Here is a 21,142-nt window from a genome sequence, read left to right as displayed (position 1 = left end):
ATTTTCCTAGAGAGTCATTTCTTTCAGAAATCACAGCTTAATGTGGAAATGGGCTGGAATGGACTTACAAAATAACATGTGCAAAATTGAAAGTGTGATCCGTATAGCTTGTTGTTAGAGGCTCATATAACAAACACTTCCGATTCTAATGCATATGGTTTTTTTCTTTTAACAGAGGTGCACTGGAAGCTTATGTTCAGTCAGTAAGAAGTAGAGAAGGAAAGGAATTTGCTCCAGTCTATCCCATAATGGTACAACTGCTACAGAAGGCACTGTCTACTCTTCAGTAAAATGTTCTTTGGAAGGTATGGAAACTCCTCTGACATATTTAATTTGTACTGGTAGGGTAATACTTAGAATTAATATAAACAGCATCTGACTTTTGCAAAACCTACCAAGAACTATAAGACGTCAATACTTAAATGTCTGAAAATCAAATGCACTCTGCAGTCTTCAGCTTTCCATATATAATAAAAAAACTTTAAAATACTGTTCTAATGTCACTTTTTAATTTAGAAACCAAAGCATTTTGTATCACAAAAAGGCTCTTTTCCCTGGAGACACTGAAGCTGACCACAAGAAAAACCTTTTGTGTATACAATACACATTTACTTCTTGGCAATGATCCTTGAGGTTTAAAGTCGCATTTTTCATATTACATAATTCTTTATTCCATGTACATTGAAGTAACAATGTTTTTATCTTAAACTCATGCTATATTCTGAGTGGAAATCTACTTTAATTAAAAATCCTATGCATACTTGCTTTAAGTGCTCCTCCTATGTAGCAATCATATAGATGGGTAATGGCATTTAGTCACAACTCATTTGATGTACATAATACTAGACAATATATTTTACAAATTTATTTGAAATACATGAATATAGTGTGCAAAATCATAGGAGCAACATCATAGACATGTCAGGTGCTGAAATTTATTGTTGTGATTCTTAAACAGAAACACACTCTTTATTTAGTAACATTAAAAGCTATGTTGTAATGTTCACAGCAAAAGTAGCCATAAATCTAACATATTTCCTCTACTTTTAGATAGATGGAGGGGAAACAGTAAAGTGCAAATGTTGCACCTACAGTAAGTGCAAAGTTTGTCCCCACCATAAAAGATGTCTTATGGCAAAATAAAATCTTTAAAATATGCAGCATAGGAGCACCCGTCCCCCACCCCCCGGCCCAAAAAAACCCCCTTTAAGAATAAAACGGTGACACCACAAAAGCACCATTCTTTTGGGATAATGCAAGTAATGAATTTCACCCTGGGCCTTTATCAACAGCCCTGGCAATTCTGCTTTTTATTCTTGCTGGGAAGAGATCACACCTCAAATAATTTATAAATGTGTTATCTTCCCAAAAAGATAACAATTTTGCTACATATAGTATACATATAGTATATACATTTCCTATCCACTTTGCCACACATTCTGGTAACTTGTTGGCACTGGGCAAACGAGAAGTTCATATATTATGTCAGAAAATCCCAGCTCCCAGATTTGTAGTTAATTACATAGTTTGTGCAATACATATTAATCAGCAATAAGAATCAATGTATAAACAGGTTACATATTTAAAATTCCCCTTTTTTGCATTTTTCTTAAAAATAAACATTTATACAAAGCTCCTCTTCCTACTATTCTTTAGCACCACAGGATATCCATTTTCAAGCCTATTACACCTGATAGACATATATGTAGTTTGGAAGAAAAATAAGGCAATTTGGTTTTAAAATGCTGATAGTTTTTAGCTTTCTTAATGCTCTACTGTAATAAGCAAATTCTCATTCCTAACAACTCAATGCTGCCAGTATTTTATGGTCGCACCTTCACAACAAATCATGAATTCTTGATCATCAAGTCTTCTTCCACTATGTATTTGTAGAAGAATTCCGATCTAATGTTATTGTGAACCCTGTAAAAATGAGAACCAGAAACTAAGATGAATGCACAAAGCGTGAGACTCAATTTGCACATGGAAGTATATTACCTGCTTCAGCACAACCACACACAACCCCCCCAATGGCAACCCTGTTGGAAGAACTTTCAGGTCATCTTCTGCCAATATATTTAACCCAAAAGCATTGCATTGGACCCAGGTTCTTTTCCTACAACAGAAATATTTGGTCTAAAAGGGAACCTAAGTATCCAACCCATAATAAATGCTTTCTACAACTGGTTTTCCTTAAAGCACCTATCTCAAAATGTGTGTTCCTTTATTCCTTTCCCCCTTTGTAAGGTGGTTTCAAAACCTGCCCAGAATGTAAAAGGCAGAACCTTTCTATGGTCTTGTGTAGACTTCAGCTAGTTTGTGGCTTCACCTATTGTTTAGAAATACCGTATTTTTCGCTTTATAAGACGCACCAGGCCACAAGACGCACCTAGTTTTTGGAGGAGGAAAACAAGAAAAAAAAATATTCTGAATCTCAGAAGCCAGAACAGCAAGAGGGATCGCTGCGCAGTGAAAGCAGCAATCCCTCTTGCTGTTCTGGCTTCTGGGATAGCTGCGCAGCCTGCATTCGCTCCATAAGACGCACACACATTTCCCCTTACTTTTTAGGAGGGGAAAAGTGAGTCTTATAGAGCAAAAAATACGGTAATTTTCTCTTTGTTAGCTCTGGCTTCTATGGCTTAAGGAGGCAGTGCTGGCATCAATATAATAAATTGATGGGGGGGAGTGGGGATGACGGATGCGTTGTCATAAGGCTGAGTACTTGGTCAGTGCCAAAACATTGCTCTTTCAACAGAGCAATATATGGTATATGGCCAGGGAAAGCAGGACTTTTTCAATGATGATGATACACAGATTAGTTTTCTTAGACATTTGCTATAAGCAACTCTATAAGATTCTTGCCCCTACCTTTAGATGTTAACATCTACATGGAGAAATGCAAAAAATGCCCCCTTTTGTCGTACACTATCATGAAAAGGGTAACTTTGAACATGGACAAATGAATTTCCTATGAAAGGGAAAGCCTGGTGGTAAACATGGGGTTACATTTCAGATTTCACAGAGAATGTAGGAACGGGTGCCCTGCAGTTCTGAAGTATTCTACGTGAATTCCCAAGCACCAAGATGTCCACTAAAATGTCAAAGTAGAGGAAAAACATACTGAATTTGTTCGTTTCCGTTTCCAGCAGTCGGGATTTAAACGTTTTTGTTCTTCAGCCAAGGCCTTGGCTTCTAATGTGTACATCCGCCTTTCTTCATTTTTCATTTTTTTCCACCTGTCACCAAGTATCACACTTATGGCTCTGCAGGAGAAATATTTAGGAAACAGTCAGTGCAAGAATCCAGCAGCACATGTAACAGTTTCTAGCATCCATTTCCTTTCTGAGGATAGCACAGGATAAAAATTATATACAAGAAAACACTCAAGTGTTCACAGATAATGTCCTTGTTCAAGCTAGGTGCAATTGTTTATTATCCTGTGACACTGAACTAACTGAAAGGCAGGAAGTCCTACGTGATTTTGAAGATATGTGTAAGTAATTTGTCAAATTTGGACAACTATTTTTCTGTAAGCATGGATGATGGTAGAGCAAAGCATTCAGCTCATTACAGGGCCTTAATATGCAAGACTTCTACCATGATAACATATGAAATTAATACCCATTATGCTTGCATCTCCTTATTACTGAATACAAATACATTTCAACTAGACATCTATTACCATAATTCACACAACAAAGTTCTTTAGTTGTCAGGATAAGTGGGATAAATATAATCTTTAAAAAATGGATGAAGTCACTGTGTCTGCAAGTTCACATTGGGCCAGTCCAAAGTTGCAGAGTTTGGAAGAGTACGTACCGTATTTTTCGCTCTATAGGACGCACTTTTTCCCCTCCAAAAATTAAGGGGAAATGTGTGTGCGTCCTATGGGGCGAATGCAGACTCCTTGGCTTCAGCGATAGCAATGCGAAGCCTCCGAAGCGCAGAGGGAGCACGTGCTCCGGAGGCTTTGCGTTGCTTTCACTGAAGCCTGGAGAGCGAGAGGGGTCGGTGTGCACCAAAGCTATCCCTGAAGCTCCACTCTCCTGGCTTCAGCAGAGAGGGAGAGCTGCGCAGCGCCCCTTCAGCGAAGCGGGAGGAGAAATGGAAGGGGCTCCGTTTCTCCTGCCGCTTCGCTGAAGGGGCGCTGAGCAGAGAGGGGGGGGATTTTTTTTCCTGTTCTCCCCCTCCTATGGTCCGGTACGTCCTGTGCTCTGGTGCGTCCTATAGAGTGAAAAATACAGTATGTACTTTGTTTTAGGCATATAAAGATGTCTCCAAAACATACTGCTTGTGGCTACTTTGATAACAGTATATAAGAAACCACTGATAAAGAAATTCAACATTAATACAACCACCAGTTTGTTGTGTGTCTTGCTATAGTTCTCCTTTGCTGCTATTCAGCAGTGCATACTCCCAGATAAGTGTCTGTAGGATTGCAGCCTAAAATACATAACATTTCTGCCAAGCATGACAATACCACCACCTAGCATTTATATCAGGCATAGGCAAACTTGGCCCTCCAGATGTTTTGGGACTACAACTCCCATCATCCCTGACCACTGGTCCTGTTAGCTAGGGGTGATGGGATTTGTAGTCCCAAAACATCTGGAGGGCCGAGTTTGTCTATGCCTGATTTATATAATGCATACTTTGAGACAAGCTTACAATGAAGCATCTTGAGATGTGTTCCCTTTGTTTAAGCACCACTTTCCTAACTGAAAGCATGTGTTCCTCAATTTAAAAGGGGGATGGCTAACCTACAGCCCTCCAGTACGGCTGGACCACAACTCCCACCTTCCTCAACTGTTGGCCATGCTGACTGGCTGATGGGAGTTAGAGTCCCAACAACAGCTGGATGACCAGAGGTTAGCCATCCATTCATTGAAGAAAAGAAAGGGAAGAGGAGGTTTAGCAACCACATTTTTAAACACGCCCCATAATCATGGAAGTATGTAGTTAAGGTAAAGGTACCCCTGCCCGTACGGGCCAGTCGTGTCCGACTCTAGGGTTGTGTGCCCATCTCACTTAAGAGGCCGGGGGCCAGCGCTGTCCGGAGACACTTCCGGGTCACGTGGCCAGCGTGACGAAGCTGCTCTGGCGAGCCAGCACCAGCACAGCACACGGAAACGCCGTTTACCTTCCCGCTATAAAGCGGTACCTATTTATCTACTTGCACTTAGGGGTGCTTTTGAACTGCTAGGTGGGCAGGAGCTGGGACCGAAAGACGGGAGCTCACCCCGCTGTGGGGATTCGAACCGCCGACCATGCGATCGCCAAGCCCTAGGCGCTGAGGTTTTACCCACAGCGCCACCCACGTTGTAGTTAATAGACACTAATAAGCCAAGCAACCATGTAGTTTTTGGTAATTATGCCACATGTCATAATTTTGTTCCCGCCTGCTTCCCATTCCATCCATCAAAAATGTCGGTAGTACTGGAATAGTGAATTATGTCAATGGCAGCATGCCATTACTCTCTGCTTTTTTTAGAGGAAACTTCTTTGTTTGTTAAACCACAGTTTCCAATGAGATACAAACCGGGAAACTGTGTTTTAAGCTCGTCTACAAACATCAAACCACATCAATAAATCCTTCGAAGACAGAGGTCCTGTGGCTAGGTCGGGATGGCATGGGGATGAGGGACCAACTCCCTTCTCTTGCGGGGGCCCAATTAGTGCCATTGCCTTCCGTTAAGATTTTGGGTGTAATCCTTGACGCCTCCCTTTCCATGGAGGCGCAAGTTACAGCAACAGCCAAGGCGACATTTTTCCACCTTCGCCGCATCAAGCAGTTGGTCCCTTACCTTTCCCGCCCCGACCTGGCCACAGTGATCCATGCGACGGTCACCTCCAGGCTTGACTACTGTAATTCGCTCTACGCGGGGCTGCCCTTGAAGCTGTCCCAGAAACTCCAGCGGGTGCAGAATGCTGCAGCGAGGCTCCTCACGGGGTCTCTGCCATGGGAGCATACTCACCCAGTGCTTTTCAAGCTGCACTGGCTCCCGGTGGAGTACAGGGTCAGATTTAAGGTGCTGCTTTTGACCTTTAAAGCCCTTCACGACCTAGGACCCTCGTACCTACGGGACCGCCTCTCCTGGTATGCCCCACGGAGAGCCTCAAGGTCCATAAATAACAACACCCTAGTGGTCCCAGGCCCTAAGGAAGTTAGATTGGCCTCAACCAGAGCCAGGGCCTTTTCAACTCTGGCTCCAGCCTGGTGGAACGCCCTGCCTCATGAGACCAGGGCCCTGCAGGATCTGATTTCTTTCCGCAGGGCCTGTAAGACAGAGTTGTTCCGCCTGGCCTTTGGCTTGCAGCCAATTTGATTCCCTCCCTCCCTCCCTCTCTCTCTTTTTTTTTTCCCTTCTCCTCCTGCGATGAGGCTACATTTTAATATTTTAATGTTCCATTATTTTAATGTTGTATTTTATTTTTGTTTTTAAGTTGTAATCATTCATCTTGTTTTTATTATTGCTTGTAAGCCGCTCTGAGCCCGGCCTTGGCTGGGGAGGGCGGGGTATAAATAAAAAATTATTATTATTATTATTATCAATATGCAAGTTTCCATTTTGGAATCATTTTCAAAAGCAATATAGAAGGACCCCAATGATATTTCGTTTATCAGGCCAGCAACCCACATCTGAACTCTCTGCACTTAAAATGTACATCACAATCAGAAGCATACATATTCTTACCTGTTATCTTTCCCTGGATACATCTGAGTATATTCTACTCTGTACTTTTTGGCAAAAAGCATGAAGGCATTCATTGGTCTTTTGCATTTGTTGGGAGAAGTGGCATTCACAGTACTTGCAGTCCCTGAGCTGTGGCTTTTGCTGGCTTTACTATACAAAGAATTGGGTGAAATCTGTGATGACTGAGCAGGTCCACAGTTTGTACTGCATTCTGATCTTTCAAAGTCTTGGCCTCCTGATCCTCCACAAGATAAAGAAGCGCGGCGTTGGCGAGCCATACTGCTTAGCACATAAACCGCAGAGGAATCCATCGGTGTAAAATCATAACTGAAATGGAGAAACCAGTTTAAAAAAAAATGTCGCAGGTTTTATTTTTCAAGTCTAGATTTACAGTGGTGCCTCGCAAGACGAAATGAATTCGTTCCGCAAGTTTTTTCTTCTTGCGAGTTTTTCGTCTTGCGAAGCACGGTTTCCCATAGGAATGCATTGAAAATCAATTAATGCGTTCCTATGGAGACCGCTTGCCAGGCTGGCGGTGCGGAGAAGGGCTTTTCTCCCCACCGCAAGCCTTCAGGACAGGTACGGGAACAGAGGGGAAGGCGCGCATTCTGAATGTTGGCGGTGGGAAGGAAAACCCTCCTCCCACCGCAAGTCTTCAGGACAGCCATCCGAAGGCTGGCGCGGGGAGAAGGTCTCTCCGCCCCACGCCAGCCTTCAGAGGAGGTCCGAGGACAGTGGGGAAGACGCGCTGCGCTTCCCCGCTGTCCTGGAGATTTCCCTATGGCCTTTCATCTTGCGAAGGAAGCCCATAGGGAAATTCGTTTTGCGAAGCGCCTCCAAAACGGAAAACCCTTTCGTCTAGCGGGTTTTTCGTCTTGCGAGGCGTTCGTCTTGCGGGGCACCACTGTACTCTCAAATAGTGGTGTGAGGTGAGAACATTCTCCCGAGAATAATCTCGAGAATGAGAATATTCTCCACAAACTGTAAATTCTAATGTAAGAACCAGTTTTACAACCCACATTTTAAAAATCTAGTAAATAACTTAAAACTCCTAGAAGAAGAAAACACAGCTTCTAACAAACTCGGTGAATTTTACATAACCATCAATTTTGTTCTATGATCAGTGTGGAACTGAAAGCTCTGTTACCAGTGGAGATGAAGATGGTGACTTATCCTCTTAAGATGTTTGAGGAGTCAATATAAATTTATAAACATTTGACACTTGTTACTTAAAGTCTATTTTTTAAATAAATTCATTTCTTGTGACAATTTATCAGTTATAATTTAAATACATTGTATGTTGCCTTACTTGTCTAAGCAGATAGTAATTTGCATTTCTGATGTTATGTCACTTGTCATTACTGATTATTTGTGTTTTATTTTCTGGAAATAATAGCATTTATTTTAAACTTTATATTGACTGTATTAGTGTTGCACTGAAAATACTGTACCATGTAGATATGCTTATTAAATAACATACTCATGTAGTGGACCTGAGGTTTTTTTATAGTCCCTTTACTTTAAAAGCTACATTTCATACATACACAACATAATTAGAATTCAAAGTTGATGGTAAATATACAGTTAGTGGCAGGCTTAGTAATTAACATGAGTCATTCACGCTGAATTTTCAATTTCATGTTTGGTGCAAAAAAATGAATAAAAGTATCTGTGCAGTTTTTGGTTGCCATCTGAACAAGTTTACCCATGAATAAACATGTATATTAACGAATTATAACATTTTCAATACATTAAGAATTATATCATTTTCAATGCATTAAAAGGAATATTCTCCTATTTTAAATAAAAATTCTCTAATATTCACCTTAATCGAGAATATTCTCCAAAAAATTATTCTCAAGAATTTAACATCACAACTTTCAAATAACACCTAACAATGCTCCCATTTGCTGGATCTTGTTCTCCATCTCATTTAGTATATCAATTAGAGGCAAATTCATCTCTTATTCATGCCACACATTCTAACTGAAGGCTTGAAACTGGTTGTTTTATACCCCCTAGTGGAAGAAAACTGATAATTCTATAGATTTTTTTTATTGATACTACAGGTAAAGCTGATATACAGTCAACCATGAATAAAGAAAACAAATTGCTAAAATATAGTTCATGTGTCCAACATTTCCAAAAATAACATCCAATATTGCATTTAAACTGCATTCTAAAAGTTTTTTTAAAAAAACCAAAACCCTGCACAATCAGTTTTATTTAAGATTGCCATCATCTGCTACTTGTTCAAGGTACTGTAAGAAAAATAAATTCATAAAGTCTGAGAAACATCATTGACTGCTTTTTGTGTGTGTTTAAAATTTAAACTGGAATAGAAGGAACCAACAGATTGTTAGTAACGTCTAAGAAAAGCATAGAGAAATGGTTAGCTTGATACTTACACTATTTATCTATTAGTTATATTTATGTGTCTTTCTTCCACCGATCAGTGCTGAAGGTAGCAAAAAACAATTGAAATAAAATAAAATACTGTCCATTCTTAAGAGTTACCTTTTGAATGTATCAAACACACCCGAATCATCGAAATTAATGGCATCAGGGTGTCCTGGAGGTAGACATGTATCTCCAATGTGCATTTCACAACATGGAATTCCATGCTGAACCACAGTCAGGCTCGGATAAAAAGATGACCAGCCTGAATGGAAAAAACCTTGAATTAGATAAATAGTCCAGCAACTCAGATTCTCTTTACATAAATAAGAGTCCCAATAGCACGAAACACAATTCTATATACATCTGCTCAGAAATAAGCCCCGCTGTGTTAAATGTGGCTTCCTCCTTAGCAAATGTATTTAGAATCCAAATGTCAAGAATATGATCTGCCAGGCTTTCACTAAGAGTGGAGAAGTGAGTTGGAGGAATTCTCTTGCACACATTCATCTGTTTTGCAGTCTCTCTTCCCTTCCACTGTTTCCCTCCCATTGTGAACACTGGGATAACAATTACTGAGAGAGATTTAGATCAATTACTGACCTGGTCTCTATCTCTCCAGAGTTTGGGAGCATGTGGGATCAGGACAGCTTTTGATCCGAGCTGTTCCCAAACCCTCCCTGACACACCTTTGAACCAGTTTCAACATGCCCAATTCTGGGCTGGGCTAGGGCATCAAGAGGTTTCTGCACCAGGGTGGGGGTGAAATCAGACACAAAATTTCTTTCTTTAGTGTGGCATCGAATCTCTAATGTCAGAGAGGGAGGCCCAATATATCCTATGATCCCTGGGCATTGCACCCTTATTGTTTCCAGGATTGCACCCTTCGTGTTTCCCTAGGTGTTTTACGATTAGAAATAAAACACATAAGGAACCTGCACAAAGTGTCATGGAGTCACCACATATGTAGAGAAAGGAGAGAAAGAGGCTTTAGAATCTCAGTATTTTCTTCAGAACAGGAAAAAAATTGTTCACGTCATTTTTTTAATTGCTTATTTTAAACATATCCTACCACCAAAAGAATGGATAATCTAACAGGACTTCACCGCTTTCAGCAAGGAAAATATTGCACAATTAAGAGCTTACGGCTTTCCCTCTGCTCCATATCAATATCCAAAAAGTCATGGGTATGATGTTATCTAAAGTTAGTCATGCTTAAGTCCTACTGAAATCAGTGAGGCAATTGAATAATGTCTGGGAGAAAATGCAAACAGCACTGTTTTCCAGGGAACTTGAGCACAATTAAGTTTAGTAGGATCAGGGGTTATTTGGTAAATAAAGCTCTTCCCAGAAGTTGAATGGTTTCAGTTGTTCAAATTCTATACAAGGGCAACAGTTGATTTTCAGTATCATGGAAGATATCGAACTTTTCCAGTACCCTAGGCCTGCACATAAAGGACTTCAGATGGCACAAACCAAACAAACGTTACAGCGTAACATCATGGCAATAAAAATATTCACCATTGGGATGCTACTTGAGTTTCATTGCAAGAGATAACAAACGCTTTAATTTACACATAGGTATCTAGCATGCTGGAACCTGCCAGAAGAGTTCCAGACCTCCTTCTCCAGCAGGCATTTGCATTTAACATAAGCCTGCTGTTATATATTTATTTATAGCCCGCCTTTTTTCCTGACAGGGACTCAAGGCAGCTAGAAAAAAAGAAGTGCTAGAAACTTAGAAAAAGCAGTAATTAAAAAACAAACATTTACATATAGATAGCTTTAATTTTAAAATCTGGTAAAACCATACAAATAATTATAATGAAAACAGTATGACACTGGCCCTTTCATTAAAATTTGACAGTTCCCAAAAGCCTGCTGGAACAAGGTTTTATTTTCAGGAAAAAAAGTCTCTCGTATTAGAGGTGTTCGCTAAATGTACTAACGCTGGGAGGTTGAAAAAATTGAGGAGGATGTACATGGAAGTTTTAGAAGTTTTCTGCACAGAGACAGAAGAGACTGCAGAGATGAAGAAGAAAGTTTTGTCATGGTAATAGATTGTTTTCTTTAAAGCAGAGGTAGAAAGACTATGACAGTTTATGGCAATAAGATGATGACTGGATTACCAGAATACACTGTACAGTGATGTTCTACATGCATTAAAATAGTTATAATAATTTCTTACCTTTGTTTTTAACATAGAAAGGATGATCTAGTCTACACTCTACAGTAAGCAAGCCATCTGTCACTGTGCCAGGATCAAAAGTCAATTTTAGAACTGACTCGCCAAATGAAACACTTTCTTCATGGGATATCAACTTCAAACCATCAGAACCATATCCCTGTAGAACAGGCGAACTTTGGTTATTCAAGGAACACGTGAGTCTACGGACATTGAAACTACTCTCGTCCTAAAAGAACTAAGAGTGTGTAATTTATTTGGCAAAAACGGTCACTTTCTCCTTCCCACAATATTTCTGGCTCAGCCACTAACATTTACTTCACTTTAGTCACTAGATTTGTTTACTACATATATGATCAGCCACAATGGGCAAGACATGCCAGGCAGGATTTCCTTCATATGTAATCAGTCTAATTTGCAGCAGCACTTCAAAAGAGGAAACTTTCCCTTTGGCACCATCGCCAAATAATTCAGCATCAGCTCCTTGTCTTGAGCAAGCTGCCATTCTTCCTGGATATGCAGCCAAGTAGCCAACCATACCTTTCTACCCCTTCCTCACAGGCTATCCTATTAAGATGGCTGCATGTAAATGCTTTCCTTTGCTGTCTGTCTCTCTTTAAAGCATGCAACGTTTAGAAATTAACTCAGGCAAACAGCTGATAAATTGCTGTGGTCATTACAAAAGAATATGAAAAGAAAAACTTACTTTGTAAGTACTCACTGAATCATCCATTTCATTTTTACAGGCTGTGGACCTAGCAAAATCTTCAGCATCCTCCCATTCCTTGTTGCGTCCTTTATGAAAGCATAAACGTGTTCCTAAAGTTTTATTAAAAAGAAAATGAGTGTCATCAAAATGGCAAAACCAATTATTAAATCCTGCCATGTAATATATGGCATTTTACCTTTAAGGAAACAATGCCAAACAGTTGGAGGCCAGGAGTGGCACCATCCCAGATCATCGTCATCTGACAGGGATGACATGCAGAAAATCCCAGACTCTGATTCACTAGTTGTCTGTTGAGAAAACAAAGCCACATGAAGGTTTTTAAATAAATATTTCTAGGTGGACAATATGAATATTTTTCAGTTTCTTGCAAAACCAAGCGGCATGGGGTTGCTAATATTTCACTTAATCACTGCCATGTCTTTTCCCAAGTATTCTTAAATTTTACATCTTTTATATGACTCTTTGTAGCAGCTACATTACGGAACAAATCTTTCACAAACCAAAGACCCAGTTCCATATTTAAGCATTCCTATGCTACTTTCCTCATTTCTGCCTGTCTGTCTGTCTCTCTCCCTCTCACACACAAAGCTCACCCCAACTTAGTGTGCCACCCTCACAAAAATGACACGTGCAACATGATTAAGGCAAATAGAAAACTGCCAAGACAACTGTTCTCAAAAGTAAGTGATGCTCAAAATGTATGTTTTAAATTGGCCTAAGAATCAGAATACAATGTTCTGTATTGACAGTAGTAGAAATGAATACGACAATGTTGCATGTGTTTTGATGTTTTGTTTCACAGCTTCTCTCATACTTAATCTACTTGCCAAGCATAAAATAGTGAACATCATAAAGCTTGGTCTTTTGTAGTTCATTCTGTACCTCCCTTGGATTGTGAGCTCTTCAAGCTATGTACGCTACCACAAAGATTGCTCCCAACACTAAACAAGTAAAAAATCTAAATGAGCAGCTGGCAAAGTAAAGCTATTTCAATTTCTAAAAAGTTTAAATCTGGTCTTTAGCTAGTTCAATAAACAAAGCTTACCCTTTCATGTCTGACAGGTGTTTCATCAATGTGATGCTTAGGAAAACCAGAGTCACTCTGAGAGGATTCTGGTGGAGGACGTGCATAGGAATGTAAACTTTTGCTTGTAGCTATTAGATGAACAGGAGATGATCTAGAAAATAATTGTTAAATATATATATATAAGCAGATATTGCTCAAGGAAGGGAAGAAGGAAAAGCATCACAGGTACACCAAGAGTAAGTTATTGACAATTCTGAGATAGTAATGTCTTAGTTGCTTCTTTGAACAGACCAAAATCAGTGGTTTCTGAAAAAATAAAAATCTTTAAATGTGTTTGGCCAATAAATTATACTCTGTAACTTCGAGGTCTTTTCTCCCTTTGCGTATTTGGCAATAGAACATAATGCTGCTAACATTTCTATGATGTGCTTGGTTTCATCAACAAATACTGTGCTCAATTTTTTTACTATTATCACACCACAGCAGTCTGCCCCAGTGTTACCAAAACACATAGATGAAAAAGAGGTTAACACAGCAAGCAGTCCAACCAATGCTCATTGCTACAAAGAAAGGAGGGCTGGGGAATAAACTTAGTGAGTTCCTTGAAGACCTCCTTATTCCAGGCTATAGCTGGGGGACACAAGGGAGAATCAGTCCTTTAGCTACAGTGTTCTACATGGCTGGGTAGCCTAGAAGCTCCAACCTCCTGCCACCCTTTCAGCTACAGAACTGTGACTGAGGGGCCCAAAGCAATAGCAAGCAACATTTTGGTTTATTTAGATTGTAAGCAAGTAGACTGGATGGCACACAAATAGAAGGAGCAAAAAATAAATTTAAACAATAAACTGCTAAAGCAAGTAAAAGTGATAATTGTCAACAGCCTACTTTAAAAACAGGGACTCTGCAATTACCATTAAATTTTTTGTTTCATGTTATTACATGTTTAAAACAGTTGCTTTGCCTTTAGAAAACCATGCAAGGAGGTTCCAGTTGTAAAAGGGTAGTATCCCAAAGTTTAATGCAAAATAAAACTCTTTAAACAATATGAATGATGCTGCAAGCTACAAAATGGATAGAAATGTAAGAAATGTGAATCGACACCACACCTGTTATAAAAAGAGCACTGCATTAGAGGACTCTGTGGACTAGTAGCTATGTTTGCCAATTCTGTCAACCAGTTCACTCCATTCTCACAAGTATAAGCATTTTCTGAACTGCTGCTTGAGGTATGCTGGTTCCATGAAGGCCTTGAATATTCCTGATGCGAGACATCAGCACTCAGCTGGAAAAGTGCAGGTGGGGTAGAATCAGTGTGAACAGCCTGCAGTTCAGGAAGATCATCTGCAAAGAAGAGCACATGGTCTGATTGATTCCTACGGATTAGACCAGCACAACCTAAGGTCTAGAGGTCAATTAAGGTCGATCTCCCCGACTATTATGATTCAGGGGGGACGACGACAAATTTCCTATTGTCCATGGCCATTTCCTACCTTCAAGGACCATCACTGCACCATCACACCAAAATGGGAACATGAAATGTCCTGAGCTGGGTAGAAGGAGCCCACACCTCTAACTACACCAGTACTGTCTGTTTCTGGAAAGGCTTTCGCTGACACAGTTTGGGATTTTGACACTGCTTATCCTGTAGGCCAGGGATTATCAAATTATGCCAGCAGCACTGGAAATGGAGGGTGATATATGTATGTTCTGAACTGTCCCATCTGAGTTTATGTTTAAACACAGGAGTCTCCAGAGCAAGCAACTTGGTATGTTTCTGGAGGGTCCCTTCATAAAAACTACACTGAACACACAATATCAAGCAATGAAGAACTCAACCCAACATTTGTGCACCACCTCATATTTGCATGACTGGAGCAGATATTGACAGAGGTGGAGCTTCATGTCCAAGTTCCTCAAATAGGACAGATATTATATTATTTAGAATATTTGGAATTGGCAATGTCCAGAGTCTTTGAAACCAACCTTATCTTGGTATTTTCATCTAGTGAAAGGTATATTGTCGCCCTTTGGGAACAGTCTTCTCAAAAATGAGGAAATCATATGGCATCAGCAAAGAAGCAGAAGACATCCACCAATTGTGGCCAACTTCCAGCACATTCATGTTGCTATTATTACAGCATTCTCTGCAATTTCAAGCTGACAATGCTCCTTCCCTCCATGGCAAACTGAAGGGAGTTTCCAAACGCATTTGTTTTTTGGCATAGAATCAAGTCATTCAAGGGAATGCAGTAAGAAGAATTCAGCAAGTTTGCCTAATTCCCTTGCATAAACCCAATATGCACTCTAGATCTTGGCCAAAGTATCTGGGCTAAATGAGTCCCACTCTCAACTCTACATACGATTGGATGGTACCCAATGAATGCTATATGAATCTCATTGTGTAACACAAATGCATGCTCAGTTTATTTTAAGAAAGCCAGAGTATTTACCAAGCTCCATGTGCTCATCACAAGATGCATATCCAGGAGAAGATGGGAGGTTCTCATTACACTTCAGTAATTCCAATGATTCATTCATCCTTGAAGTTCTCTTGTCCACCACTAACAGGAGTTTCTGCACTGCATTGGGCATCTGGTTAGTCTTAACTTCCCAAACCATGGTAGGATGCTTCAAATTATCTGACTTAAGCAGAATGAGAAAATTACATGCATTAAGTCACTTAGCTACAGTTACAACTGCATGAAGATCTATCACCCCCAACTCTCTATAAAAATTTAAATTTAAATTAAAATATCTCCAAGACTCATAGCTAACTCTTGCCTGACATTATTGTTATACATAGACTACACAATTCATCAAAAGTAACATCTCAGCAGGATTCTTTATACAACCATGCTAACAATATGTTGATTTTATCGGTTAAAATGATGGAATAGTATATTTTATAGTAAGAGCTATTCTAACTAAATTCAATTTCTCTGAATTTGAGGCAGAAAAAGGAGTATTTTGCTTCTTTTACAGGTTGAAGAATCTTCATCAGTGTGTTAAAAACATCGGTGCTGGCTCGGTGCTGATAACACCAAGGATGCTGGTTTGATCCCTTTAAGGGACAGCTGCATATTCCTGCATTGCAGGGGGCTGGACTAGATGATCCTCAGGGTCCCTTCAAACTCTATAATTCTACTACTACAACCATCCTAACAATAGGGAATTGACCTACAATGGCTTCTAAACACAGAACAAGGCTGGGGACATACATACATATGAGCAACCTAATTGGAACTCTGAACTCCCAACTTTGTGATGGGCTACTGCAAAGAGAACAAAGTGGTGAGGATGTCAGAAACTACCCAACAGCCAGTCTTGCAACTGACATTTGTGCTTCATCCCTGTTGGGAGTTGACAAGACTGGTCTGGCGAGGTGTATGAACCTCCTTTGGCATGTAAACTTACTACAGCAGAAGTAAAAAAGTTTACTGACAAGCCAATGCAAGTTCCACAGTGGCCCTGTCATTCTCAGTCTTATAGAGAAAAACAAGTCACAGAGGCAGCAGGCAGGGTATATACACATGAGAAAAGTGAGGGCTATATTAGAGGCCAAGAAGCAAGTCAATGGCTGATATCCAAGAATGAATAAAAGCAAGACTTGATGAAACCTGTTGTTTAAATTTCTCATTAACTGATGTCATTACTTTCTAATTTTTTATGATTTCAAGGTAACGTATACTTAGTAGGATGTTTTATGCAGATAAAACTAAAATTTTATAGCAGTACTTAACATTTTCAGAAGGTAAAATTAAAATTATTTGGTTTTCCAATTTATGTGTTTTTTGATCAAATGTAGCTTTACCAAGCGAAATATTGTCCAATAACAAACATAATGGCAGATTTGAATTCCTCACACCCAAAAAAATTATTTTTAAGACTGCTCACTGAAGAAATTTGCAAAAATTAAGTTTCACTCCCTAAAATGACACACCCTTCTAAAGCAACAACTTGTTACTCTGAGTAATAACAAAAGCCAGCCATAAGGTCTTTGCATATGTAAGATAGCAATGGATAATTTACAAATTAAAACCAAGGCAGAAGAGCAACAATCAAACATCATGCGGAAACACTTTCCTTTATGCATCTTGAAATACAGAATCAGTCTGTAAACAGCAAGATTCAGCCATAATTTATACAAAAAACCCTCTGGAAGACAAAATTTGCAAACTTCAAGCTACTGAATAAACACACAACTTAAACTCATATCCCAACATCACTCCTAACAACAAAGTCAGCTGGTGAGGGCCAACCACAGTGTAGCCAAAATGGGGCTTCTAAGAAGTAAGAGGGAACATGTGCAGGGGAATTCCAGAACTAGTTAAAAAGATAGGAAAAAACCCTAAAGGGGGGGAGGGACTTAGACACAGACCAATGAGACGAGTGAGCATACTAATCCCGTGTTTTTTCAGGGAGGAGGAATCAAAAACTGAGAGAGAAGGGAAATGAAATGGTGTGTCCTAGAAGAGGACATGGCTGGCTAGAACCTGAGCAGGAGCACTCCATACTGCAACATTTTATTTCAGGTCTCACTAGCATATTGTTTTGCCGTTCATAGAAGGAAAGCCAACTACTGTAGTAAGCCAAAGAGCCAAATTGAGTCCCTGCAGGAATTGCATCTTGTCCCCCCTCCACTTCGTGTTTCAAAATTTGCCCACAGAAATTATCCACAAGGAAAAGATTTTTTTAAGTAAAAATAGAGCTATTCCACTCATTCTTACAGAATTCCATAGTGCAGTCATTTGCTGCCTAAAATGAGGATTGTGGGGTCGCTTAATGTCAGCTGACTGATAAGTGGGCAACCCCACCCATCTATCAAAATGGTCCGTGGAAGGGGCTCAAGAGCCACGTACTGGCTGGATATAGACCCAAGCTCTCCACTAGTCAGTAATCAGAGTAGGCTGCTTGAAAAGCAATATACGGGTGTGCGCAGATCTACAGAGGAAACTGAACTCATCCACTAGAGAAAAACAATGCCAGCTTTCACACATAGGAATCAATTTTGAGACAAAAAATGCAAATAAGGCATACAAGTAGGATTTTTTTTTTCTTTCCTCATGCTGTTTTCATCCTTAACAACTTGTAAGTCATTATATAAACATCCAGATGGCTTTCCCACCATTGTCCTAAGAATCTTTTAAAAAAGAATTAACTATTGATTGAATATTGTTTCTTTAATTTGAAGAAAATGATATTCACATGCCAGTACACAATATGAAAATGGGCAAGATTACAGTGTAGAAAGATGTTGCTGACCACACACTATAGGAAAGCCTTTCCAAAGAAGATTTGCATGGCTACTTCCCTGATGGCATTCTGCCAACAAATAAAAACTTTTAATATTTTAAAACCTTTAACCTGCAGATGAGTTCACAACCTCTGTTGTGCAGTTAGCTAGCAGATGAGATTACCATCTGATGCAATATTACTTGCCATTGCAGTTCTTATCATAAACTTGCATTTTACATTTCTATTCACCTTAAGATATCCACTGTATTTTTAAAACTGTTGCATTTCATTTCAGGTAGGTTTTGGCAGTGTTCAATTCATTCAACATTATAAACAAACAACAGATGCACTCTTCAGATTGCTTCACGTGTTCCTATTGGACACTTGCGTGAATGATGCATGCTTAAAATCTTAACAGGCAAGGAAACCAAGCGCATTTGAAAACTAGTATCCCACTGTCAAAGATACCTTTACATGGATCAGTGAGCAGCCACGGGACAGCGCTTCCTGTAACACGCACACATCTTCATTTTAAAGAAGAAAAAATCACCACCACAAAGCTTTCTCCTGTCTCACTTTATTCACCAGCAACCATCAAAGCAGCACAAGGCAAGTCACAGAAAGATTCTTCTCAGTTGGTAGATTCAGTGTTCCCTCCCCGCTCCCCAAAAAGGTCAAAGGTGGGAAGAAAGGGGGGGCAGTGCAGAAACAATGATATCTTCACAGCTAGAGACAACAGTAGCCACCAGTGACCCTCTGGTCCTCCCTACAGACATGCTTGCCCTAGTGCACCCCCTCTGGCTCCTATTTGGCTTGCCATCTTCACGCAGCTCAAAGTGAAAGGAGGGTGAGGAAGATTATCAAGGGTCTAGAAACCAAGCCTTATGAGGAACAGTTGAGGGGGTTGGGTATGTCTAGTCTGGTGATAAGGACTTGGATAGGAGATATGACAGCAATCTCCAAATATCTAAGGGGCTGTCACATGGAGCAACCTTAATTTCTCTTGCTCCAGAGGGTTGGGACCCAAAACAATGGCTTCAAGTTACAGGAAAGGAAATTCTGACTAAACATCAGGAGGACAGTAACTGTGGAACCGTCTCCCTCATGAGGTTGTGGACTCTCCTTCCTTGAATAGTATTATTATTATTATTATTATTATTATTATTATTAAATTTGAATACCACTCTTCATCTACAGATCTCAGGATGCTTCACGACACAAACATACAATTTTTTTAAATTAAAAAACAGGTTCTAAAGTAGAGGATGGATGGCCCTCTGTCACGGAGAGGCTTTAGTTGAGATTCCTGCATTTGAAGGCTGGACAAGATGACCATGGGACGGGGGGGGGGGTCCCTTCCAACCCTACAGTCTGTTCTACGACTCTATGAAACATGCAGAGTCTGTACAAGGGAGAAGAGAGAGAAGCTGGATACAGCTGTGCGGTTACTTAATTGAGACACTACTTCCCACTGTTATACAAGCCGAGAAAGTGGAAGGGCGGCCAGCCCTGATCCAGCTAACTCCTCCTGCTGCGTTTCTGTCACTGTCAGCCCCACCCCTCTCCCCCCCCCCCGCGCGCAGCGTCTCGGGATCTGCGCAAAACAAGAACAGGAGGCGGGGGGGGGGGCGGGGAGGACTCTCGCGCGCCGCCCGTCCGCCAAGTATCTGTCACGCGCCTCGCGAGAGGGGAAGGAGGGAGGGAGGCGGTTGGCTCCGATTGGCCCCTTTAACAGAGCGCCGAAAACCGGGCGGAGCCTCGCGAGCGGCCCGAGCGGCTCTCCCTCCGCCCCTCCCTGGTCACGTGGACCATAGCCTGGCAGAGGAGCGCTCCCCCCTTGTTTATAAACTTTTTCCTCGCAGGGCACGGCGCATGCGCCCAAAGGCCCCATTCATTCAGAAGTGCGTAACAACAGGACGAGGCTTCGGGTGGGGGCGGGGAAAGGGGCCCGCGCCCCACAGCTGAGGGGGGAAACGCTCTCGGGCGTCGAGAGAAGGGCCCGTTCCCCTCAGCTGGCCAAATCAACAAGCGGGTCTCTTCACGCAGGGCGAGGCGGAGGGGACAAAAAAGGAGAAACACAAGGGGGGGGGCTCTCCTCAGGTCTAACGCCCGCCTCGCCTGTGGCAGCTTGCCCGTTGCCGTGTTAGCGGAGGTCTGCCCCCCCCCCATGGGGAGTCGCGCCCTCTTCTTCCTCCCCTCCTTTTCTCCTCAGCCGTTTTTCGGCACCTCACAAAGTGACCGCCAACAAAAAGCTTCCCCTCTGCCCGCCACGCCACGACGGCCCTCAGGCGAGAAAGAAAAGCCTTCAAAACAACTCGTTCCCTGACTGTCCGTCCGCGTCCCTTCCTGACCGCCCCTCACGCTCGCTCCAAAACTTCTCGCTACTTACCAAACCCGTCGCCATTACAGGACTCCCTTCAGCTTTCTCTTTCCCCGCCCTCTCTCTTTCTCTCTCTCTCGGGAAAGCCCCGCCCGCCTTTTTATGGACTTTGGGTTCCCAATGGCTCCGGCGGACGCCCATCAAATGCTTCTTTCTGCTCATTGGATCTTGCGAATGCCTGTCAGGTTTCCTCCGTGGAAAACAGACTTGTTTTGATGTCCTTCCGCGCCTTCGGTTGGACGGGAGGCCCTGCCAGTCATCCCGAACGCAGAGTCGTAAATAAGTGTTGGCCAGCCTCCCGAGCCGCACAGGACGGTGGGATTTGTTGTTTCTCTTCTCCTTATAAGCTAGCTAAGCGCAGGGCTGATGAACACCATTTCCCAGAAGGCTCTCGGTCGTTGGTAAACAAGACTCTTAGGGACACGTGTATTTGTTCAACCAGCATATTGTGGCCCTTTAGGGACCCTTTAAGTCAAACACAGTAGCAACGAGG

At 41.3% G+C, this 21,142-nt stretch overlaps 2 protein-coding genes across 5 annotated transcripts in view; one reads left to right on the top strand and one right to left on the bottom strand.

Moving 5' to 3' along the window:
* COG5 (component of oligomeric golgi complex 5) overlaps nucleotides 1-13,397 on the top strand; it is a 170,264-nt gene extending 156,867 nt beyond the window's left edge. Inside the window, exons 22-23 of one of the 3 annotated variants that reach the window (XM_083575078.1) lie at nucleotides 176-305; nucleotides 11,298-13,397. In XM_083575078.1, the coding sequence (XP_083431204.1) occupies nucleotides 176-290 (115 nt within the window). In that variant the 3' untranslated portion in view covers nucleotides 291-305; nucleotides 11,298-13,397. Of the gene's footprint in view, nucleotides 1-175; nucleotides 492-516; nucleotides 1,617-11,297 lie in introns of those variants that run through there. The other 2 variants (XM_083575079.1, XM_083575077.1) reach the window with 2 other exon arrangements.
* Nucleotides 490-20,785, bottom strand: HBP1 (HMG-box transcription factor 1). Of its 2 annotated transcripts, none has more exons than XM_083575213.1 (11): nucleotides 20,659-20,785; nucleotides 15,485-15,677; nucleotides 14,141-14,375; nucleotides 13,053-13,185; nucleotides 12,183-12,294; nucleotides 11,984-12,096; nucleotides 11,281-11,437; nucleotides 9,213-9,357; nucleotides 6,696-7,022; nucleotides 3,122-3,263; nucleotides 490-1,923 (listed from the first exon to the last, which is right to left on the bottom strand). In XM_083575213.1, exons 1-11 carry the CDS (start codon nucleotides 20,671-20,673, stop codon nucleotides 1,912-1,914), a joined length of 1,584 nt encoding a protein of 527 aa, XP_083431339.1. In that variant the 5' UTR covers nucleotides 20,674-20,785; the 3' UTR covers nucleotides 490-1,911. The 2 variants fall into 2 exon arrangements, with proteins under 2 accessions (XP_083431339.1, XP_083431340.1); XM_083575214.1 differs by having other exon boundaries at nucleotides 15,485-15,673; nucleotides 20,659-20,769.
* Between the last annotated feature and the right edge of the window lie 357 nt (nucleotides 20,786-21,142).

The sequence above is a fragment of the Podarcis filfolensis genome (assembly GCF_964270895.1).
Source record: "Podarcis filfolensis genome assembly, chromosome: 10".
Taxonomy (NCBI): domain Eukaryota; kingdom Metazoa; phylum Chordata; class Lepidosauria; order Squamata; family Lacertidae; genus Podarcis; species Podarcis filfolensis.
The sequence above is the reverse complement of the archived record's forward strand: the minus strand, read 5'-3'. Positions and strand labels throughout refer to the sequence as shown.